This window comes from Coturnix japonica, chromosome 2 (genome assembly GCF_054131305.1).
Source record: "Coturnix japonica strain WE chromosome 2, WE-NBRP24, whole genome shotgun sequence".
In the NCBI taxonomy this organism is placed as follows: Eukaryota; Metazoa; Chordata; class Aves; order Galliformes; family Phasianidae; genus Coturnix; species Coturnix japonica.
In genome coordinates this window covers 73,928,878-73,952,127 of record NC_140664.1, presented here as the reverse complement: position 1 = coordinate 73,952,127, position 23,250 = coordinate 73,928,878, and the positions used below count along the sequence as shown (strand labels likewise).

General features: G+C 38.1%; 1 protein-coding gene and 1 long non-coding RNA gene across 5 annotated transcripts; both read right to left on the bottom strand.

Moving 5' to 3' along the window:
• Positions 1–258: 258 nt before the first annotated feature.
• On the bottom strand, positions 259–2,415 carry LOC146761946 (uncharacterized). Its single transcript, XR_014942774.1, has 3 exons — positions 2,307–2,415; positions 2,038–2,092; positions 259–398 (listed from the first exon to the last, which is right to left on the bottom strand). It is a non-coding gene; the product is annotated as an uncharacterized LOC146761946 (long non-coding RNA).
• A 631-nt stretch (positions 2,416–3,046) lies between these two features.
• Positions 3,047–23,233, bottom strand: SLC35B3 (solute carrier family 35 member B3). Of its 4 annotated transcripts, XM_015854630.3 has the most exons (10): positions 23,124–23,233; positions 20,417–20,695; positions 18,742–18,863; positions 16,954–17,108; positions 15,806–15,913; positions 13,755–13,852; positions 10,477–10,569; positions 9,952–10,063; positions 5,170–5,239; positions 3,047–4,357 (listed from the first exon to the last, which is right to left on the bottom strand). In XM_015854630.3, the coding sequence occupies exons 2-10, from the start codon at positions 20,615–20,617 to the stop codon at positions 4,207–4,209; spliced, it is 1,110 nt and encodes a 369-aa protein (XP_015710116.1). In that variant the 5' UTR covers positions 20,618–20,695; positions 23,124–23,233; the 3' UTR covers positions 3,047–4,206. The 4 variants fall into 4 exon arrangements, with proteins under 4 accessions (XP_015710116.1, XP_085393892.1, XP_085393893.1 ...); XM_085537766.1 differs by lacking the exon at positions 18,742–18,863; XM_085537765.1 differs by lacking the exons at positions 3,047–4,357; positions 5,170–5,239 and adding an exon at positions 7,787–7,930.
• Between the last annotated feature and the right edge of the window lie 17 nt (positions 23,234–23,250).

The window sequence follows — 23,250 nt, the reverse complement described above, 5'->3', positions numbered from 1 at the left end:
GCACTGCCATCCCTCCCTGCCATGGCAATTTTGAAAGGATGATGTGTTATATGCCGTTCTATTTGCTGTTTTGATGAGCTTCCGGCATGTACCATTATTTACTCCACGAGGCTGAGAAAATAACACAGGTTACCAATTCTATTCAACAACTGTTGTGATAATAGAAATGAAGACATGGAAGAAGAGGTGCAGATGGCTCTTCCCATGAGTCTCAATAATGTGCTGCCCTCTCATGACAGCAGTAGAACTGAAGGGAACGGCATGGGTTGTGTCAGGGGAGGTTCAGGTTGGATATCAGGAAAAGTGTCTTAACCAGAGGGTGGTTGGACCTGGTGCAGGCTCCTGGGACTGCTTAATACTGGGCTGCTTTAATTCCAGGAGAGATGGGGTCTGCAAACCTTAGTAAGAAAAAAGGAGTTTAGGGAAATTAGGTGTGATTCATACTCAGGATTAACTACTTTTAAACTTTTTTTTTCCCCCTACATATATCACTATGTAAAGTTTGTTTTCTTTTGGTAGAATTAGATGCTGATATTGCCTAACAGCAAGAATATGATCTTTAGATGAAGAAGTTTGAACACAGTGTCAGATGTACTGCACTGGGTAGTGTAAAGCAGGCATAGGACACTACCAGCTTAACTTGAACTGCATACTAAGGACAGGTTTTAGCCTATTTCTCACTAAAGTGATTTTTCCAGTACTAAAATTGGGATAGTAGGCAAAGTAAATAATCCTAACTTTAGGCTAGTTCTACAAAAGATTAAAGGCACGTTAAATCTTAAAGAGCTTAAATACTACGTAGTTGTGCCTGAAGCCTAGGTGAACTTTGCTTTATGCATTAAAGCCTTTCAGGGGCCCCAAATCCCCCTTGTAGAAATGTCCACGATTGTCCAAATCTTGTTTATTTCAAACTGAAACATCCATCGAGTTCAACATAAATGGGTGTACCTTTACCTGCATGCAAGAATAAGCAGATTTATGGGATTAGGCATTAGGGTACTGATATGGCAGGCTACATTTAAAGACACAGACAGCAGCAGTGAAGCCATTTATCTCACAACAACACTGTTCTCCACTTGATAATGTGGCTTTTCTCAGTCAGAGTAGATGAGAGCCATGCCTCCCCCTCAACTCTCTTCCGAAAGAGTACTTTTAAATTTTAAGCTATGTTTTAAGTTACAGAAGGGATATGTTCAATTCCTGTTGACAGTGATAGAACTAGAGGGAATGGTTTTAAGCTGCACCAGGGGAGATTCAGGCTGTTCGTTAGGAAGTATTACTTCTCGGAAAGGGTAGTCAGGCATTGGAATGCACTGCCCAGGGAGGTGGTGGAGTCACCGACCATGGGAGTGTTCAAGAAGCGTTTGGATGTTGTGTTGAGGGATATGATTTAACTGGGAAGTATTGGTAATGGTTGGACTGGATGATCTTCTAGGTCTTTTCCAACCTTGATAATTCTGTGATTCTGTTGCTATTGCTGTTTCACTCACGAGGGTCAACTGTTCTGCTGGACATGGTAATGCAAATTAAGGCATTACCCCCCCAAAAGCTGAATTCAGCATCAGGAAACACTGTAGGTTTAGGAAAGGGCTTTGAGCATTAGTTCTACACCATTTATATATATTAATATTAGAATAATTAGCAGTTTAATGGTACCGATTTAGTGAAATACTGAAAAAATCCATGGCACAGTCAATTACTTTTCTATTCAAGCGTACCAAATAAATGCAAAAATGTAACATGAAAGCAACTGCAAATGCATATTAATTTAGGAAATTAGAGCTTCCTTAGTCCTAGGAAGGAGGCAGAATTGGATGGTATCACAGTAGTAGATAGCTGACATCAGAAGCACCTCGGGCTGCCCTAAATCTTAGCATGACCTTCAGTCTCATGGCTTTATCTTGTAACACAGTTTTTGTGCAAAGAGGAGAAAGATGTGCAGCGTAAGAACAGCAAACAACCACTTCACATCCTGTTCAGGCAGTAAATTTTATGGTGACAGAATCAATCTTTCTTCTGTAGTTTCATAACACTTACTGTTAGGAGTCCAGGAGCTGATGAATCTGAAATCACAACAGTTATTTTGATTAACCTGCACAGCAACAAGAAGAAAAGTTAACAACGCCCCAGTATAATATATGCTGTGAACAATAAATATAGTTCACAATCGTGAACTTGATGTACTCCAGATAAAACAAAGACAAAACTGCATTATCAGATGTGTGGAAGCGGAATGATGGGTCTTGGTTTAGTGATGGAACTCAGTAGGTCAGGTTGATAGAAGTTCTGCAACCTATACACTGTACCTTAATTCCTCTGAGAAACTTTGGGAGGGACTTCCTCAAACATTTATGTCAAACAGATAGCTTCTTGTTTCTTTTATGCTTCTTTTGACCTTTATATGCTTCTTTTGATCTTATGTATGTATGTAGCTTTCACATCATTTGGTTCCTGGAAGTTCAGTAGAGTTTAGTAACAGACACAGGTCACAGATGGCACAACTGAGACTGAAACATTGTCCAAACTGCAGCTCGAATTCTAATCACCAAGTTCCATCAGGATGAATTGAGATGCCAGTGGTCTGTAATTGCTTCCTTTTCACTGGCTCAAAAGCCACCTCCCTTTTAAGCCTGATAGATAACCCCACTGCAAAGAGTAACCTAATTTAGGGAAAAGAATGCATGGGAATAAAGGAGTTCCAGGGGAAAGACTTGGTCTAAAATCCCCTCTTGCACCAAACCTGAAATTATAACCCTTTTTCATCTCTTATGTACAACTCTGATTGCAGTATGGACACTGATGCTAATCATGGCAGGTCCTTCCTCTCTTTGCTTCAAGGTGCCTATGTGTCAAATTCACACCTTTCCACCTAATCCAGCCCGCAATAAATAATGTAGCAACTAGGAATTTCTGACCACACAGTTCTTATTATTAAAGCTCCACTTGTCTAAGTTGAATAAGTCATCAATTTTTTTTTATGAAACAACAGAAAATAAGATGCAAAGGATGCGACAAAAAACACTACCATGACCGTGTGAGAACAACGAACTGTAAAGTGATCTGTATTTTTAAAGTGCTAGTGTTAAATACATACAATGAAAGAGAAGGCAAGTGATTCAAAATGAGTCAAAAAGGAAAGCTGGAAAGAAAAATGGACTCAATCTTCCCAAATTCACAATGAAAAGACTGGAAGTAAATTGCCTCCTCCTATCACAAAACAAAGGAAATTGTGGTCTGAACACTAACCTTCTTAAATTCATTACCACACAGAGACCGACACGATCCATATCTCAAATCCAGTATCAGATGCTGTTATTCTTTAGGCCAATACTGAAAATAGAGAATTTTAATTTGATAATACTAGTTCAGAGAACCTTCTTTCGTATCTCATCACACCACTTTGACAAAGAGGGCCATAGGCCATGGAAATTTTCCTGCTTCCCCATAGAATAAGCGAACTACAATCTCTTACACCACTATTTCAATCACGACATTTTCATTTTCTGTTCTCAGCTACTTGATGTCCAAAGTCCACTTCCACTGTTGTAAAAGCACGGGTGTTGACTGCTCAAACAGAGTCTTATTCTCATTTCTTGCAAGTGATGACCACCGAGCAGAATGACACCTTAAGATTTCCAGTAATACGGGAGTTATGACTAAGTTTTGTGATGACCTGATCAGTAACTTATTAAAAACACAGCATTTTTATTTAACGTGACAAAGAGTGACAACATACCATATTCTAAATCTTGCACCTTTAAAACTGCAATTTGGTCAACCAGTTGATAATTAGGTTCCATTAAATGTGAATACAGTGAATTAACATTTAAATTACCTCAGCCAGACAATTAACGAAGACTAAGAAACACTAATCTGGAATCAGACACGTGGCCAATATCATTAAAATGCCCAAGTAAGTCTTCTACTGTGTCACATTCAGAGTGCAGCTTCTCAGCAGTTTGCCAGGAGCTGCTGTCCTTCATTGCCTGATAATGCCACCTGGTTAAGGCCTATAATGCCTTTCACGATGAATTCAAGTGCTCTGGAGAAAGGGCTCACAAAAACGTGCATTTCCAGCCATCTGCAAGCAGAGACTGTGCCTTCAGCTCCTTTGGTTTTAATAATGTTCCCTTTGGAAAGCGAATCAGTTGAAGACCGTTCCAATAAAACAGGAAGTCAGAGTCTAGACATGGCATCAACCACTCTCTATACAGTTTGTGACAACGTCCTTGTTTTTCTTTCTTCCACATTTCTTTTCCAAATACCATGCAGGGAAGGCAGCTTGATTTTATCCATATTCTTACTGTAAACATTAAGAAATATCCCAAGGACAACCAGTAAGCCTGACCACACGTATCTGAAGGGGAGAGAAAGGAAGGAAAAGAGGTTACCATTAGCGCTTTATACTGAACAGCACTTATGATTTAGAGATTAAAATAAATATCCTAAATTAATGAGAGAAGAAGTTAAAAAGAAAACACTAGAAAACACAGCAACAAACAAGTTAGTGGACTTGAAGAAAGAACGTCCTTGAATATCCATTACTACCGTGCTGCAATCCTTTCTTTCCTTGTACTGAATGGACAGTTTTTTAAGGTGGTTTTATGGTTAAAAAAACAAACAACATTATTCATATAAGAAAGATCTGTTAAAGTACAGAGAGGTTTTAGTATATTTTCCTCGTCTACATTTAAGAGAGCTATTCTCTCTACTAGTGGTCTAAAACACACTCACTCGGTGTCTTATGTCTATACTTCCCAATGCACACTTCTTGTTTAAGCCCTGTTATTTTAAGCCTCAACATTTTTACCTGGAATAAACAGCATTTGGGCATTGAGCTCTATCTTCATTTTAATTTTAAATTTCTCCCCAGATAGGAGAGGCTTCCACTTGTCATTTAAAGCTAGCTAGGAATTCAAGCTTGTTCTCAGAGAAGATTTAATACTGAAGAAAGGCCTGCCTTTAGCTAAACCTTCCCAGAGGAAGTACCCAAACAATTCATTAAGTATCAGTATCATAAATCTTAAACATAAATCATAAATATAGAACAAAAAACATTGAAGCCTGAATACTATTAACTACTGTTATAAAGCCACGATCAACTTTTTTCTTAAATAGAATATATAAAATAAAATATATAAAAATACACTTAAAATTACAAATACTTACTGGAATGTGAATGGCTTCGCAAAGAACAAAAAAGAAAGCACAATTGTCATTGCTTTTCTTCCTGTTGTTACTGCAGAGAAAAAACAGAAAATTATTTCTTTAAGAATCCACTGACAGCATAAGAACGCAAGACAGTCTCCGATATTAGTAGACACCTTTGCTAAACAGTTAGGGATCTGGCTACACTCATTGTTGTCTGTGGTGCAAAGGCGAAGTGTAGATGCACCTCTCCAGTGTAAAGTAACGTTAAAATCATGAATCAGGACAAAGGGAAATGGTTTCAAACTTAGCAAGGGTAAATTTAGGTAGGATGTAAGAAAAAAGCCTCTACAATAATAGTGGTGAGGCACTGGAGCAGGCTGCCCAGAGATGGGGTGGATGCTCCATCCCCAAATGCCAGGCTGGATCAGGCTCTAAGCAACCTGATCTAGCTGTGGATGCCCCTGTTCACTGCAGGGGAATTGGACCAGATGACCTTTAAAGGGCCCTTCCAACTCTAGCAAAGATTATATGATTCTATGTTAAGGAAAACAAGTACACCATCCAAATAGTATCATCTCTAGTCCCAGAACCTGCAGCACAAAATCTCCCAGAACAAGACTTGGTGTTTAACAGCTTTACTCTAATCAACTTGTAATATCTGAAAGCAATGAACACTCCCTGCAAGTAACTGATAATGTGAACTAAAACCTTTGGTCTGTTAAGGCTGAAAGAAGTGGATTCGGATCCAACGGGACTCGGACACTCCAAATCTCTCGCCATTCTCATGTGACTTTATCACTGTCCAGAAGTCTAGACAGTTGCTTTGGGCTTTATTTTTAAGTGGAATGAGAACAGCCATATTGTAATTCTTTTGAAGTTAATGCAATTTCAGCTATATAGCAGTGCAGAGAAACGTTACTTTGACTAGGAATCTAGAAGACAATAAGATGCCTGACTTCAATGACTATGCATTAATAAGCTTTCCTTAAGTTCTTAATAGGCCTTCTCCCACATGTGATCTCATCACTAGCAAAAACAAGGCTGTAAGAAAAGCTGGGAACACAATTCTGCAAGCAAAACAGATGCAAACTCTTTGGCTCTAACTTTCGACAGTTATTCACAATGTCAAAGCTATTATGCTACGATTATGAATGAAATGTTGCTAGTAAACTGCTTATTTGGAAACGTGTATCATTTAGCACTGAAACATGCAAACAGTAAACAAGAAAAGTATTATGAAAACCTTGAAAAACGTTAACAGCGCAGCCAGGTGTACAAATTCAGCTATGAAGGGCCAGATAAGATGTTACATGACAGCACAGGCTTCCATTTATTAAAGAATCTTGCACAACTACAGTAGAAAACCAGGTTTTTTAGCAGCAGAAAATATTTTGATGACCACAAAGTACTTTTTGCTATAACAAGGAATCTTTTCTCATAACTACAGTCACGTTAGCATTAACTTAACACCATGACAAAATGAACCAATAACTACGCATGTTATTAGGACTAGAGGGAATGGTTTCGAGCTGCGGCAGGGGAGATTCATGCTGAACATTAGGAAATATTACTTCTCAGAAAGGGTGGTCAGGCACTGGAATGGACTGCACAGGGAGGTGGTGGAGTCACTGACCCTGGGGGTGTTCAAGGAACGCCTGGATGTTGTGTTGAGGGACATGGTTTAGTGGGAGCTATTGAATAGGCGAACGGTTGGACTGGATGATCTTTTGGGTCTTTTCCAACCTTGGCGATTCTATGATTCTATGTATCTTCATATTTTTGTTTTTCTCCAGTAAAGCAAGTTTCACCCTCCACAAGCATCTCCCACTCAATTTTTTTCCTCTTAAAAGCAAGTTTAGCACTGGAAGAAACAGCCTTCATCACTGCTTCATCTGCCCCAGCCTTGACCGCTTGGTAAGAATTTCTATACATTTTAAGAAATTTATGTACATCAAATAGAACAATTTTGCATAACATGAAAAATGAAACACGAGTGAAAAAAAAAATTGAGTTTTAATTAGAAAACAGTTCACAGATGAATAATTTAAAAAAATGGTTAAATTCAGTTTTTCTAATCATGATTATTTCTGTTCTTTCAAATCAGTTATTAATTAAAATATTTATGTAGCCATTTCCTTCTAAATTAAGTGCCTTTTCTTCTTTTTCCCCCGATTAAGTCTGATAATTTCTCATTCTGCTCATAGAAACGCAATTTTCATTAAACTCCATCACCCCTCTCTCTCCACTAAGGAAGAGGGTTGACAGGGGGACAGTAATGAATACGGTTGTTCTTCCAAGGCGTGGTAAACCTTCTCACATTGCTACGGCCAACACAGAAAGGGCTCAAGTGTTAGGATTGTCAAGGCTAGGTACTGGGAAATCTGGGAAGGTTCAACCATTCCACAGCACTCTCAAACAATTTTTACCATGGGTAGATACTTCTTCTAAAAATTTTTTAAGAGCTGCTTTAACACATGAACCAAGCCTCTTATCTAGGCCAACTTCCAGCTACTAGATGCCCTAAACTTCAATAAAAACAAATACGAAATGGTAGTGCTACAGAGAAGAATTAATAGAATATCAGAGCATGCAATTTTCAGGCCAGAAAATAACTGTTCGTATCTTCCTCTGTGCTAATGCAAATGAAGTAGAGCGTTACCTGACAGAAACCAGCTTTTGTGGGGAGAGGGAGGAGAGCAAAGTAGTTCCATGGCATCTTGCTACACCTCCCCACCCCAGTCCCTTGTGACTGATGTTTGAAGTTTTAAGAAAAGGTAACCTGAGGAAGGAATGATCCTGATATAACCATTCTTGACAGAACGCTGTAACAACTACACATGCAACAAGAGAAGCTAGATAGGCAATGGCCTGTTCTTTGGAAAACTCACACAGGTGACTTTAAATTTGGAAGTTTTATTCAGACAAATCATTCACTATTCCAGCAGCTGCACATAGTAGAATAAGAATTTTAGGGGTAGTCTGAAAGCAGACATTAAGACTTTTCCTTCAGTGTTGTGAGATACATTGAAAATGTCGACATTACAATTAACTACTGCTAAAATTAACAGCGGGGTCATTTTTGTTTACCCTGATGGTTGAGGATATTCCAGTAGGTAAACACTTCAGCTGACTGTTTACAAACTCACTGTGATTCAAGTTGAAAACAATCCTTCACTTGCAACAACCTCATCATTTTGCTGTAGCTTTGGCACACTCAGGTAGCAAGCATCTCATGCTAAAATTTGTCAAAGCTTCACACACACAGATGCCACACACAACAGACTAATGCAAACAGTTCCTGTTATTTGTCTTATCAGCAGTTTCTTTGATTTAACTACATACTGTTCCTCCTTTAAGGTAGACAAAGTTATCAATAAACTCGCTTCCTTCTATGAAGCAATACAGTTGGCCTTCATAATTGAATATATTTAATACTTATCATTGTTTCTAAGGCACACGTATCAGCTAACATATTAATAACGACCATGTATAACTAGATGACATTACTTGCCAGTGCGGTGCTGAGACTGGTACTAGCTGTCTACTCACTCATACAGAGCCTTACAACTCTAGCTATTAAGATTTCAGTCTCTCTATGTGACTTTTCCAAATGACCTATTACTCAATATGAAGGTTACGCCCATTTATAGATGGGGTAAGAGTTAAGTCTGACTGTCTATGGAGATTGAAAATCTATAACAGTTGTGACTGCCTCTTGTTTCAAGTCCACTTTTTCCTCAGTTATTGGGATATGTATCTGGATATTGGGATATGTAACCTGAAGACTGTCAGCATGGTTAGGTCTGGCTTGCATTTACTTACAGAAAAATATTAAAGTCAGAACATCATATCACAAACTTTTTAATTGGATATGAACTGTCAGAAGAAGAGGTACAACAGCAATTAGTGATTTTCTTAACTTGGAGAGGATTACAGGAGCCTTTAACACACTTGAGAGATTCATTTTGTCATACATATACGTTACACTGGTAACTGGGAAAAATGTTTTTAATATATTACTGATACCCTGCATCTGTACTTTACATCTTTTTTTCTTGACATAGTTGATATAGTTACATGCTGCATTAAGATTCAACAGAAAATATGACCGTTTCTTTGGGCCAATTGCTCTGTCAGCCTAAAAGGAAAACCAAAAGGCCAGACAGCCTGCTTCTGCCATTGACATTGCAGTCCAGGAGAAGTCTGTTTAGTTTATATCCTGACTTCCAAAACAAATACTCATTAATCCATTCCATTTAATAAAAAAAACCTGAATAAACTGTTGCAAGAGTCAAAACTTGTTCCACTTGAGTTTATTTTGAACTGACTTTTAGTGTTTGCTTAACTAAAAGTGTGTAGATATGCACAAAATCCTCAGAGAAATCCTTTGTACCTTTCCTAATGTCGTTATTTGTTGGAAATCTCCAGAAATTCTATGCTTAAGGTGTCTGCCATACCTTACTTGAATATGTTTTTCTTCCATGCTTCAAGTAATACTCATCTTTTCCTTATATCTTGGCTGCATTACTCAGTTTAGAATAGTGCTGTTTCTGTGTTATGTGGCAGCATAGGCCACCTGCACAATGCTATTTAACATGCTCTGCTATATTCAAACTGCAGCAGGAAAGGAAGGAGGAAGTTCCCAAATACACACAAGAAAAGATGCATACTAAACAAACAACATCAGCATGAACAAAAGAAAAAAAGGCCAGAGAAACAACAATTCTCAGAAGCCTTCCTAAATGATAAAATACTTCATGTTTTTATCCCAAAAGCAGCAAAGACATCATTCGTTCTTACCTGTTACAGCCAAAAGGGCACCAAAGATTTTAATCAAAGCTAGAACAAAGGATATTCCAAAATATCCAGTCAGGGAGAAAAGGAATGCGTAACCGTAAGTCTGAATTGGATGCTGCAACAACAACAACAAAAGCCTGTTAGGAAAATGTAAAACAAACCCCGAGGGATTAAAAAATGACAAAACTTCAGACTTTAATCAACTGCTTGAGCAATAATAAGCTGTTCGACAATGCATTCATGCAAATATCCTTATTTAATTTTAGTTAAATAATGGAAAAATAATTATGAAATTAGAAGCTTACAAGTTTGGTTTTGTGATTTCATTGTCTTTGTTTTTTAAACATCATCACATTATCTTATATGATAAAGACCATAACAAGATATTTAATGTATGAAATACACGAGTCAACCAGGCTACACAATGAAAACAATATTAGAGAAGTGGTGAGATTTTCTAAACTAAGCAGAGCAAAATTCACTATTGAGGTTGTGTGCAGGAAAAAAAAAGGGAATTATTACACCTACCTGTGAGCAAAATGCTACTGCAGGGCTTAATCCGCTAGTGCAAGTTAATCCAAACAAAATATACAGAAAACCTATTGAGTAGGAGTATAAAACCTAGAAGAGTTTATGAGAAAATAATTACCAGGTGATATCATATGAAAGTAGTAAGCATTAACCATTCTTTCTATCCACAACTACATGCAAGAGTTTTCTAAGCTAGATGGTATCTTGAAGTCAGTGCTGACTGTTAAATCCTCCAAGTTCAGGATTTCACAGTCCAAGTAAAGCTTCTGAAAACTATATAATTACCTTGAATAATACGCCAAAGACAGATAGATTTCTGCTATTTATGCTACACATTAAGAAGCTTTTAAATTACATTAAATGTGCACTTAATTACCATAAGCTACCACAATATGTGTCTCAAAGTGTCCCCTGTGTCACTTCAGTTCATCTATACTACACACTTGCATTATAGCTATAGGATACCAAATCTTGACCTATGTGTAGCTCTGGCATAGTTCAGAAGCTGGAGCTGCCCTTCTATACACACGCTGGTGCAGAGGGCAGTGGCCCTTTTCCTTATGAAAGGGAGGCAGCAAACAAAAATACTTTACATGTTACTGAACAGAAAACATTGACTTAGTAGTTTCAAAACACAGTGTCAATTACAGACTTGATTCTTCTGCCAAGGGCTTTATCAGTTGTTTCCTTGTAGTATCTCAGTAATTTGCAAAAATAAACACGCTAACAATCGATAATAGTGCCATGAGATGATGAAATACTTGCAGTTTATTACAGTAAATAAGGATCAGTATATGTTCCTGTGACAGAACTATAGAACAAGGACTCAACAACACGTAGCTAGTTCCTCATACAGAAGGGTAAAGTAAGTCCTCCTTAGAGTCAAACATAAGGCAAAATCAGATACTGTAACCACTCTTCTAGAAAATGATTTTATCTACAAGACATCTTTTCTCTTTTCATAACTGCTTAATCCAGAGTGAGCTCCAGCTTTTCCAAGAGATCCCATGGATGGAGCCAATAAAGCAGAATCTAGGCCTCAAAGAAAGAATTCAATGTCCTTAATCACTACACTGATTTTCCATAAGCGGAAGAAAATACCAAGACCTACATCTGTTCATTTAATAGAGAATGAAAAGCAAAGTTTTGGAGAAATTCTAAGACAGGCAACAAATGTCAGATGACTGATTATGAGACACAAATTGGGTGAGAAAGCAGCTGTGTAGAGTTTTCTATTTCAGAGCTCATAGCTATAAAAGGCTGTGCTGAGTCACATAAGGTCCTCCCTGCTAAGATCTCTGCCTCTGGCAGCAGCGAACAGAAGATACTAAGAAGTACAGACTTAAATTCAAGAGTACAGTGATATCTTCTCAGTATATTCCATTTTCCAGAAATTGCATGTTGAGCTTCTTTTGTCGCATGCATAAACGAAGCTTCCTTCTAATTTCTTCTCTATTTCTTAAGCTGTACTCATAAATGAAGAACCAGATTAACTAGTCACATCAGATGACATATAGTGAAATTTCATTCCACGTAGCTCTTTTTATTTGTGGCATATTCAAATAGTGTTTGTCATAATAAAATCCTGACTCAGCTTTAGAGAAAAAGATGCCAACTTCAAACAGCAGTTTACCTAAAAGGAAAATGTCACAGGCTAAGAACGTATAATCCACGTTCCCAAGAAGCATATGAAATACATGAATAAGACTTCAATAATAATAATACTAAAATCATGTATTTCACAGAATTAGGAGCACATACATCCACTTGTTCCAAAAGACAATTTTTTTCTGACTTCAGCACAACAGAACATGTTCCATAAAAGACTGCCTTTTAAGCACTAGCACACTAGAATCAGAAACCCATTAAGGAGAAAAAGCAATGCATTCTATGCAACAGACACTATATGTGCTAGAAGAACAGTATGTAATTTCTTAGAAATGAAGATCAAGATCATATAGAAAACTCCCCACTGACTTCAGGCCTGCAGGGCAGATTCTTCCCTGTATATACAAAAATAAATTGTATCTTGAAATAAATCATTTATATAGCATTGAAGGAATGCCATCCAGAGGGATGTGGACAAGCTTGAGACGTGGGCCCATCCACCCTCATGAAGTTCAACAAGGCCAAAGCATAAGGTCCTGCATCTGGGTTGGGGTAATCCCAAGCAGAAATACAGGCTGGGTAAAGAATGGCTTGAGAGCAGCCCTAAGGAGAAGGATTTGGGGGTGATGGCTGATGAAAGATCAGCCAGCAATGTGCACTGAAGCCCAGAAGGCCCTGGGCTGCATCAAGAGAAGCATGACCAGCAGGTCGAGGGAGGTAATTCTATCCCTCTACTCTGCTCTTGTGAGACCCCAGCTGGTGTACTGCATTCAGTTCTGGAGCCCCCAACACAGGAAAGACGTCTCAGTGTTGGAGCAAGTACAAAGGAGGGGCACAAAGATTATCAGAGGGCTGGAGAACCTCCACTACAAAGACAGGCTGAGAGAACTGGAGCTCTTCAGCCTGGAGAAGTCCACGGAGGGATTGTTATATTGGCCTTCCAGTACCTGAAGGGGGCCTACAGGAAAGCAGAGGAGAGAATTTTTATAAGGGCATATAGAGACAGGATAAAGGAAAATGGCTTTAAAATGGAAGAGAGTAGATTTAGACTAGATATTAGCAATATATTCTTTACAGTGAGGGTGGTAAGACACTGCACATGTTGCCCATGAGGCTGTGGATGTCCCCTCTCTGGAAGTGTTTGAGGCCCAGCTGGATGAGGCTTTGAGCAACCTGCTCTAGAGGGAGGTGGCCCTGTCTAAAGTAAGGAGTTGTAATTAGATGATCTTAACGGTCCCTTCCAACCCAAACCATTTTATGATTCTATGACTCTGTTTTTTCTAGCTCCAATATACATTTGAAATCGGATACAGAAAACAGCACCCTTGAATAAAAAGCCATACAAGAAAAAATGAAACAAACAAAAAAACCCAAACCAAACAACCCTCCAAAAAAACCAAAAACAAACAAAAAAAACCACACCCAAAACCCAAAAAAGGATGTGTATTCAAAAAGTAACTGTTCACATATCAAAGAGAAAAGCAGATATAATTCCTTCTTTTGCCATTGTATACGTTGTCTGTGACAGAACATATTTCAAAATTGCAAAGGATGTTAATTCTGAATTAATTCAGCCTTTATCCTGCCCAGATAACAATATTAGTTGGATTATTTAAATGCTCTTGAAGTCTGTGAGACAGAAAACTAAATGAAAAACTAATATTTACCATTTCTGAATTAGAACCATTGTGCAACTTCATAGCTTTTTCCTGTACATTTCCTATGACTGCATCTGCACAGAGTGCAAGGGATATTAGGACCACACCTAATAAAGGAAAAACAAAAACCTGTTAAGAATATTTAACATCAAAGCAGAATAGTGATAAAAATCACTCCATACTTATCCTGAAAAAGCTCAGAAACATAAAGCAGGTAATAGAGTAATAATAGAGTGATAAGAAAAATGCAAGAGGATTCACTGTGAAAATCCTTCATTGCTGGAATTCTGTTCAGGTATAGACGCTTTGCTTTTATGCTACATACCTGGCAACAACAAAGTCATTACAGAATCAATACCATCATCAGCTTTCCAATAACTAAAAATAATAACTCTCTATTCATGTCAGTCACAATTCATTTCTCAATCTCTAAATTCCCATTCTCTCCTGACTGTAGGAAGTGTTACATTTAATATCGCAAGAGTTAGAAATTAATGATATGTATAGATTAAAACACCACTGTTCTAGAAGTAAAACATTATATAAACTTGTTGAGCCGAATAATTTTGTCACCAAAATCATGTTTACTGCCTGTTCTAGTCTTGGTCCCTTAAAAGAACACGATTATCCTGAAGAATGAGGAGTGGGAGACTCAAAAGAAGTAGTGCTGAATTTTCTTAATCTTATGTTTTTAAGACTGGAGATCTCACAGAAAGTGTACCAGAATAGTATTGGCTATGCTACAGACCACAGTATATACAGATAATAACTTTCTAGAGGAAAGGTGCATCAGCTCCAGCTGAGTGACACTTTTGACCAAGCATGTCTCCATCCGTGCTAGCATGCCGCCTCCAAGCAGTACTTAATGACGTGGGCACATCACAGGACAAATACATGGGTTCAGTACTGGATTGATATGAGAAAAGCTATACGGAATCTGTAGTGAAAGTGCATCTGAATGAAGAGATGTAGAGACAAGATGCATTTAAACTTTACAGGCAGATGCTGGGGGGCATGAAAACAGGAGTTGTTATGCTCATTGCAACAGCACTGAACATGCCAAGCAGCAGCAGGAAAATCATGAATGAGAGCAGTAACATGTATACCATAGAAAGCAAAAATAAAAAGGATTGGAAGCACTGGTTCTATGCTAGCTCTGAAAGAGATTAGATCATAGAATCATAGAATGGCCTGGGTTGAAAAGGACCACGATGATCATTCTGTTTCAACACCCCTGCTATGTGCACGGTCACCAATCACCAGACCAGGCCGCCCAGAGCCACATCCAGCCTGGCCTTGAATGCCTGCAGGGATGGGGCATTCACAACAAATGTATTTCTTCCTTAGTTACAAATATGTACCTGTTCTCGCAGAAGACAGTTTTTGTTTTCTTTTCTGAACTCTTTCATGTGTAAACATAACCTGTGCAGATACCTTTAATGACCCAGCAATACCGAGGCTGGAAGTCAATAGCAGAAAAGCAAACAACCTGTAACATTCTTGAAGGTATGACATGGGCAAAACTTATGTTTGCTCATGCTCTGTTTTAGTATTTGCATTGGATAAAGACTATGCATTCTATTAAGTGTGAATAAAACGAAACAGACAAGAAGGAATACAAAAATGCAGAAGGTGAGCAGTAGAATTGACAGTGGCTATGCTCTAAGAGTTAAATCATCAATACGTATAAGGGTTCTGAAATGTAACAAGACTGAAAGGTTGAACTGGAGAAGACAGTCTTGTGCAATTTTAAAACCCTCAGACCGAATTTTTATCCTATTTATTGTAAGGCATCCACAGGGAAGTAAATATTTCTTGAGAACAAGTATGTAATATTACAACATAAGGGGTGGTTATTTCCCTAAGCTTTAAAGCCCTGAAAACTAAGGCTTGGAGTAAATGTCTCTACCTCCACAGATACGTTTCTGCCAGTACAAATACAGAAAATAACCTGTATTTTCAGCAGGATACATGAGGCACCAAGAGCTCTTAAAAGTTTTATGGAACGCCTACAGTATAAAAAGTCTGCATTTTATTATACTAGAAAAATGTATCTTTACCTGTCAAGTTGAAGTTTGGTGCAACTGTGCTGTCAGCTAAAGTAAACCATATTAATCCAAGACTCATACACAGGGCAGCAGACACGTCTGCAATGTTGTAACGTTTTCCTGCAAAAGCAATAAAAACAACATGAATAAGACTCTAATACTCTCAGCATTTCTCCTGTCAGCAGACTAGAAGACAACGGAAAAACTGTTTAGATGTCATTCACTCCAGCAGAAGTCTTAATGCTCCAACCTTTCATGACGGAAATCAGTTGCTTCTACAGCAGCAGTTCCTAAAGCAGAGAAGGATCTTAACAGACTACAATTGATCACAAGAATCAGATAATAATTTTACTCCTTACACACATTCCTCCCTAACAAATCAGCATCTGAGCATACTCAGGAGAATTTGGATATTTTCTTAATTTTTCTCTTATTCAAGCGACTTTGTTTACCTTTATTGTTTAGAGAAAAGCACTATACAAGCTCACTCTAAGGCAACTATAACCTCACAAAGTAACAGAAACAAGTAACTATTGACAGTGTTCCATAACATTTTCATTACAGAACTTAACTGATTTAATGAATCTTTGTGTATCAAATAAACGTTAACCTTTTATAATATACTTAAACCTACTAACTCCAGAAACACTGAAATTTATTCACATAACTACAGTCTTATCCACTGTACTCCAGATTCCCATTTCTGTTCTTCAGATACAAACAATGATTTTGGATTAGCCAAGGATGACTGAAGTCAGATATACACCCAACTAAATCCTTTTACTTCAAATAACACATAGAAGTTATGAATTAAGATTTTCAAACAAAAAGAGTAGATTTCTTCACAAATTATTAAATCCTAGTTGATTTTTTTTTCATCTCAGCACTAAAAATGGTTCATTTATGAAGTGCTTCTGTTAAGAAAAAGTAATACTAACTTTAATAGTCTACGTAAAACTGGAATTTTGCAAGTAATCCATACAACTTTTTTTTTTACCACCTTCTCTGAGAAGATGCTTTAGAAATGTACCTTCTACCTCCTATAGGAGCAATGGTAACTGCTCCTCCCTAGTCAGTGGGATTTAGCAAAGTACAGGATTCCAGATACAACTGCACCCTCAAAGATAAATAAATAATAAAACAGCAAGACCAATTCTTACCTTGTATAAAAACCCCTCCTACCATAACCGGAATCAGTTTACAGCACTTGAAGATGACTTGAGTAGGGTAATTAAGATATCCTAACGAGGTATTTGACAAACCCATAGTTCCCACTGTCAAGAAGGCTATTATCATGTAGGTTTTGCCAGGAATTCTACAAAATATAAACATATGAAAGTTGGTATTACAGACACATCTAGAAGAGACTAAGCTTAAAAAATTCATACAAAGGAATATGTCCATAATAGAGCTTGATCATTTTTCTCACTCATTTTTGTTCCATAACAGGAATTTTATAATGCACATAAAAGACTGGTTTCAAACTTTTTCTTTCAGTGGCAGCCAATAAATTTTGTTCAAATGGAAGACACAAACTTCATGGCTCAAAGTGTCCAAACAAGAATGTTTTAACCTCCTTTTGAGAAGGTATATCACACAAGGAACAAGACAAAGGCTCTAGGTTACTTGTCAAAGGAAACACAAAAGGTCGGTACACCTAGATAACCTGAATCGTAATCTTTTCATTGTCACCATGTCAATTTGTCTTAGCTTTCATACTAACACTGATGGCCTACAAATGAAGAACGTTGAAAAAGTGCCACTGAAAAACTCAACAGAAATGAAAAGTCAATTCAGATGCTATGAGGAGATCCTCCTTGAATATTCTCAGGTTTGTTCTTTTCAGTTTGATGAAATTATCATCTGATAACGTATGATCCAGAACTAGCTTTTACCTACCAATCACTGTGTTCACTTGGTGATTTTTCAGAGCTAACTGTTGTATTCGTTCTCCTATTTCTCATGCATACTCAAAGCCACAGTTAGCAACATGTCTTGTGGTAATGCTGTCTTATCCATAACTCATTATATGACGCAGGCATACTCTGAGGCATTAACAAACAATTTGTTTAATAAAATTTAAGTGTAGATACAGACTAAAAATTAGGAAACAGATTCTTAATATCTGCAAGAAGTTGCCTGGATTACATAAAACAAAATGTAAAAATATATTGAGGGCCTACATTTGCAACATAACTTACATAGCAGGGCAAGTACTATAACCAATACCAAATGTTTTGGTAATGAAAACATAAATACTAGTTGACGTGCAGTTACCTGGTAGACAATGTATTATCTGATACACGTCTGAAAGTCAGCTGCCTTGAAATATTCTCAATTATATTGGTTGTAAAATAATTCTATTACCTAAAAGCAGTATACAATAAGTCAACCAATGATGACTACTTGTAAGCAACAATGGATATGCTCAACTAGGAAATAATGTTTTAATGTAGTTTTAACATCTGTGCACAACAACCTCTATCCAAGCTTCCAGAGTGCTTCAATGTGCAATTTGCAAAGGCTATACTTGGGCAGGGAGCCACAGAACAGCCACACTGACTCATATGCTTAGGATTTAAGATTGCAAGAATCTCCTGGGTTTACTGCAGTTAACCCCAGTTGCACTTGGGGTATTCTAGACATGCCAATACCAAGCAGCATGGTCAGCCTGTATCAATTCACTTTGAGATTGAATACTATCCTTAAATGGGACAAAGCAACAGTACAGGTCAACAAGACCACAAACAGGCCTGAGTTCTAAATGGATGCTTACAAAATATTTCTTAACACTACCCTTTAAGTTCAGATTATTTTTAATCATGAATCTTCTAACAAAGCCACAACACAGTCACAATGATGCAACAGAAGATAAATTTACCATAAGCATCAAAATATTTTTTTTTTTGACTGATAGCATGCAAAACATTTGGAAAAAAACCACATACCTTCTCCTTTTGTCCTGAATCAACTGCAATTCTATTAGTCCAAAAACGGAATAAAATCCAAATTGCACTAAAGTGAGGTACCAACCAAAAGGTTTAAAACCTTCCACTGAAAATATCAATTCCTATAAAAACAAAACCCCACCAATGTCACATACATACATTAAAACGTCATGTTCAAAATAGTATTTTATTTTATGCAAATCTAGCCCTTGCTTGAATTAACTAGAATTCACTTGTCTCATACAACTTGCACAGTACTGAAGAAGACAATTTAGTTTCTCCAAAATGCAATAAGAAAATGTACTGCTGGTTTAAATCCACTGAAATTAATGGATCGATTCATCAGGGAAATACACTTGATCCATTAATATTTATCTCAAATTATAGATGGTTTCCTGTCTCCTTCCCAGTTCATTTACTTGAGCAGATTCTTTTTAGCGAGAACCTGTAAATAGCTCAAAATATATTAAATGCATATTTCCACTAAGAGACACATTTACTGGTAATTCTCATCACTTTGAAGTGTGGAACTCAAATTTTGAGTGCCTAAATTAACAGAAATTGTGAGCTTATAAATTTGTGGGCTACAGGGACATTTTAAACTGGAATGATTTGCAATGGAAAAAACACAAGCGTTGCACATGTGTTAATTGTAGGTGCATCAAGAACAACAACAGAATCTGCTTAGTATTTCCCTTTTGAGATTCTGCTTTTACTCATTGATAACTGCCTAACTATCTGGAAGTAAATTTTTCATTTGAACAGTCTTCTTAGGTCTTTTGGAAAACCACACTGAAAACATGATTTAATCCTTTTCAGTCACTGCTTTATTGAGAAGACTCATTTGAACTACAAGAAAAAGAAAAAAATAGGAACAGAAACATAACTGGCCAAGATAGAAGCAAAAAAAGGTGTCAGGAGAAGGAATTATTAATGAAAATAATAAAATACCTAGCATTTCCCTGAACTCTATGCTTCTGTTTAACAAATAACAGTAACATACACTTCAGCCTTGTCCTGAAGGATGAGCAGAGAGAACAGAGTTACTACTGTACTGCAGTCACTGAACTCAAGTGGATACAGAGGTGCCAATGGAAAATTGATGTCAGAGAAGCTTTCCACTGAAAGAGTGGTGAGTGCTGCCAGACAGGCTGTGGATGCCCCCCATCCCGGGAGGCATTCAAGGCCAGGTTGGATGAGGCCCTGAGCAGCCTGAACTAGTACTTGATCCAGCAGCTGGCAACCCTGACTGTGACACAGGGCTTGGAACCTGATGATCCTTGAGGTCCCTTCCAATCCAAGCCATTCTATGGTTCAATCAGCCTGAATGGTTCTAGAATTTGTTTAGAGAAGACGATAAAATCACATATCAAAACACACATTAAAAATAATTACGTATTGTGCAGTATGTCTTGAGCACAGAAGAAACAAATTATAAAAATGAACTGAGCCAAACCTCAACCCCATGTGAATTTTTGTAGAATGTTAGATAATAATTGCTTATAAATTGCTATTAAACGTGCTTTAAACTGCTCTTATATTCTAAGAGCTTGATTCTGCAGTGAGTATCTATTTCATATGCCTATACATGTTAAAATAGTAGCATATTACTACTTTGAAAGAATTTCTTTTAAACAGGGAGAAGTACAATAAGACACAAATTCATAGCATTTACCTGTAAATATCCATAGATTAGATAAAACATAAAAACTCCGGAAACACAGATGAAAAATTGAGCCGGCTTGTTAAATTTGCTAAGATTAATGCCAAGGACTATAACATCATCTACTGATTTGATATGGGGTGACATAGTCTGAGATTTGGAAGGTACACTGATGGAAACGTATTTTCTTGCTGAAGTGAATTTCAGATCCATGACTCCTCGTTCGCTGCATTCGGTGCTGCTGTGATCTTCTTTCTGTCCTCCTTTTTCCTTGTGTCCTCTGACTGAAAACTGAAAGAAACACTAGAGTCAGATAAGACATCATAGATTGCTTTCCAACAATAACAGTAAACAAAAGTGTGTTTGTCCAAACGCATTGTTTGCCCAGGGAGGTTGTGGATGCCCCGTCCTTGGAGGTGTTCAAGGCCAGGTTGGATGGGGCCCTGGGCAACCTGATCTAGTAAATGTGTATGTTTGGTGGCCCTGCCAGGCAGGGGGGTTGGAACCACATGATCCTTGAGGTCCCTTCCAACCCGGGTCATTCTGTGATTCTGTGAAACATGAAATTTACACGGAGTGTAGAAAGGTTTAAGAGTTTTGCTGGACTGTCTTATTTGCAGCACACTGAAAACTAATATCAATTGCAGAGTATCCCAAACTGGCCTTTCTATACCAGTGGCTGCTTGGCAAGAGTGATCCCCATGATCAAATCCCAGTGAAAACAGGGGTATGAAGGCACTAGGCTCTGCCTAATTTACTTCATTTTCACAAGGAAATAGAGCAGACTAGTCCATTAACTGTGAGAATCTGCTAAAAGCTACAGATTTGAGACGGTTATTGGCTAAGTATTGAAGTGAAAGAAATTATTCCTTAACTGTCATGTTTACACACTATTTCTCATACACTTCTGAGGGAAAGAATTTGAAGATTAAAACAAGAAGAGAAAGAAGTCAGTCTCAAAATTGAACCTGATTCTCTAAGTATACACTACTGGCAATCCACTGAATATTAAGTGCATGGAGCCATTTCTACGTGCAATAGAAAACAAAATTAGATAAGGGTTGTCTGGGAAATGAAGTTAGCAGCTTATTAGACTGACGGGCAAATAATTTTTAATTCCAAGTTCAGGGCAGATTATGACTTTTGACTTTTCTTCTTGTTCTCAGCCTCAAAAATAAGCACACTGGTCCATCAGTAGTCCCCACATTTTAAAGCATAGTTGAGAGTCTAATTCAACCAGCAGTAAATAATCACATTAAGTTGGTCTCAGCTATTTAATTGGTTGTGATCCTCCCCTTAAAAATACTTACTATACATGAAAAATACTCTTCCCACCACTTCCAAATGGAAAACGTACTAGCATATGGAGGCTAGATAACACAGTAAGTGTAGTAAACACAACCTGCATTGACTTCAACAATTATGCAATACAAAGAACAAGAAGTTTAGCTTGAAAAGGAAGGAAATGCATAAAACTGACATTGTGTCTAAGTTCTCTTTCTTTTTTTCTTTTAAACCTGGATACTACCAAGATTCCTATTAAAGTTCTGAAAGAATAGCTTTGAGGACTGTAACAGTAGTTTAGGGACCATAGAAACTATGCTTAAATTCAAAGCTCTTCAGATGAAAACCAGAAGTAGAAGGTAGGAATTTTTCCCTCATGGGCTGTTAGTTAATCACAAAATGGGGCAGCCATAAAAATGGAAAAAGGTTAAACATGCTTGTTCAGTAGATACAAATGTATGGATGGCATCCTAGAAGGCAGCAGCAAATGTTTTGATACAACCTTGTGCATGTTTCTGATCCCTCTCAGAGATGAGTGTAAAGAATGACTACAGAAAAGACTGTCATGATAGAAAAATCACAGAATCACAGAATGACCCGGGTTGGAAGGGACCTCAAGGATCATGTAGTTCCAACCCCCTGCCTGGCAGGGCCACCAAACACACACATTTACTAGATCAGGTTGCCCAGGGCCCCGTCCAACCTGGCCTTGAACACCTCCAAGGACGGGGCATCCACAACCTCCCTGGGCAGCCTGTTCCAGGGCCTAACCACTCTCCTAGTGAAGAACTTCGCCCTAACATCCAACCTAAATCTTCCCTCTTTTAACTTAAATCCATTTCCCCGTGTCCTGCTATTAGACGCTTGGTGATCCTGACTTGATCACCGAGAGAAATCACTAGATCAGGATACAAGTTACTACTCTTGCTTAAAGAACTGAGCTAGGTTAGGACTCTAAATGTCAATCCTAAGGAGCCAACTCCCTAGCAAGGGAAGACATTATAGCAGAACTTCTATTTATGTTACAGCCCATTCAGATCTTTCCTGACCTGTATCAGGAAAAGTGCTTTTTAATGCCACATTTTTCTCAGCAATATCAAAACCTGCAGAAATAATCTGATTTCCCCTTATCCTGCCGTTATCAACCCTTGTAAAGAGCTGACTCCCCACCTGTTTATAGGTGTACTGTTTATAGGTGTACTGTTTCAGGTACTGAAAGGCTGCAATGAGGTCACCCCGAAGCTTTCTTTTCTCCAGGCTGAACAAGCCCAGCTCCCTCAGTCCACATTATTTAGTGACTGGAGAAAAACCGAGACCTCCAGCCACAACCGGAGCTCCAGAGCAGCAACAGGCCGCCCCTCACAGCAGCGAGCTACGGCCGGAGGTTCTCATCGCTGACAGGACCAACACCGCCCCGTTTCCCCCCGCTACTCACCGTCACGTTCAGCCTCCTCCCCGCTCACTCCCACCGCGTACCTGCGGGGAAAGGGAGGAGGACACCCGGACAGGAAGCAACGATGCGGCCCCGCACCCTCCCCGCACTCCGGAAGGGGAGGCACGGT

Coding starts and splice junctions, on each gene's coding strand:
- SLC35B3 (XM_015854630.3), bottom strand. CDS start 20,617: ATGGATCTGAAATTCACTTCAGCAAGAAAATACGTTTCCATCAGTGTA. Junction 18,864..20,416: donor TAATCTATGGATATTTACAG/GTAAATGCTATG, acceptor TTGTTTTTATAG/GAATTGATATTTTCAGTGGA. Junction 15,914..16,953: donor AGGAGGGGTTTTTATACAAG/GTAAGAATTGGT, acceptor TTGCTTTTGCAG/GAAAACGTTACAACATTGCA.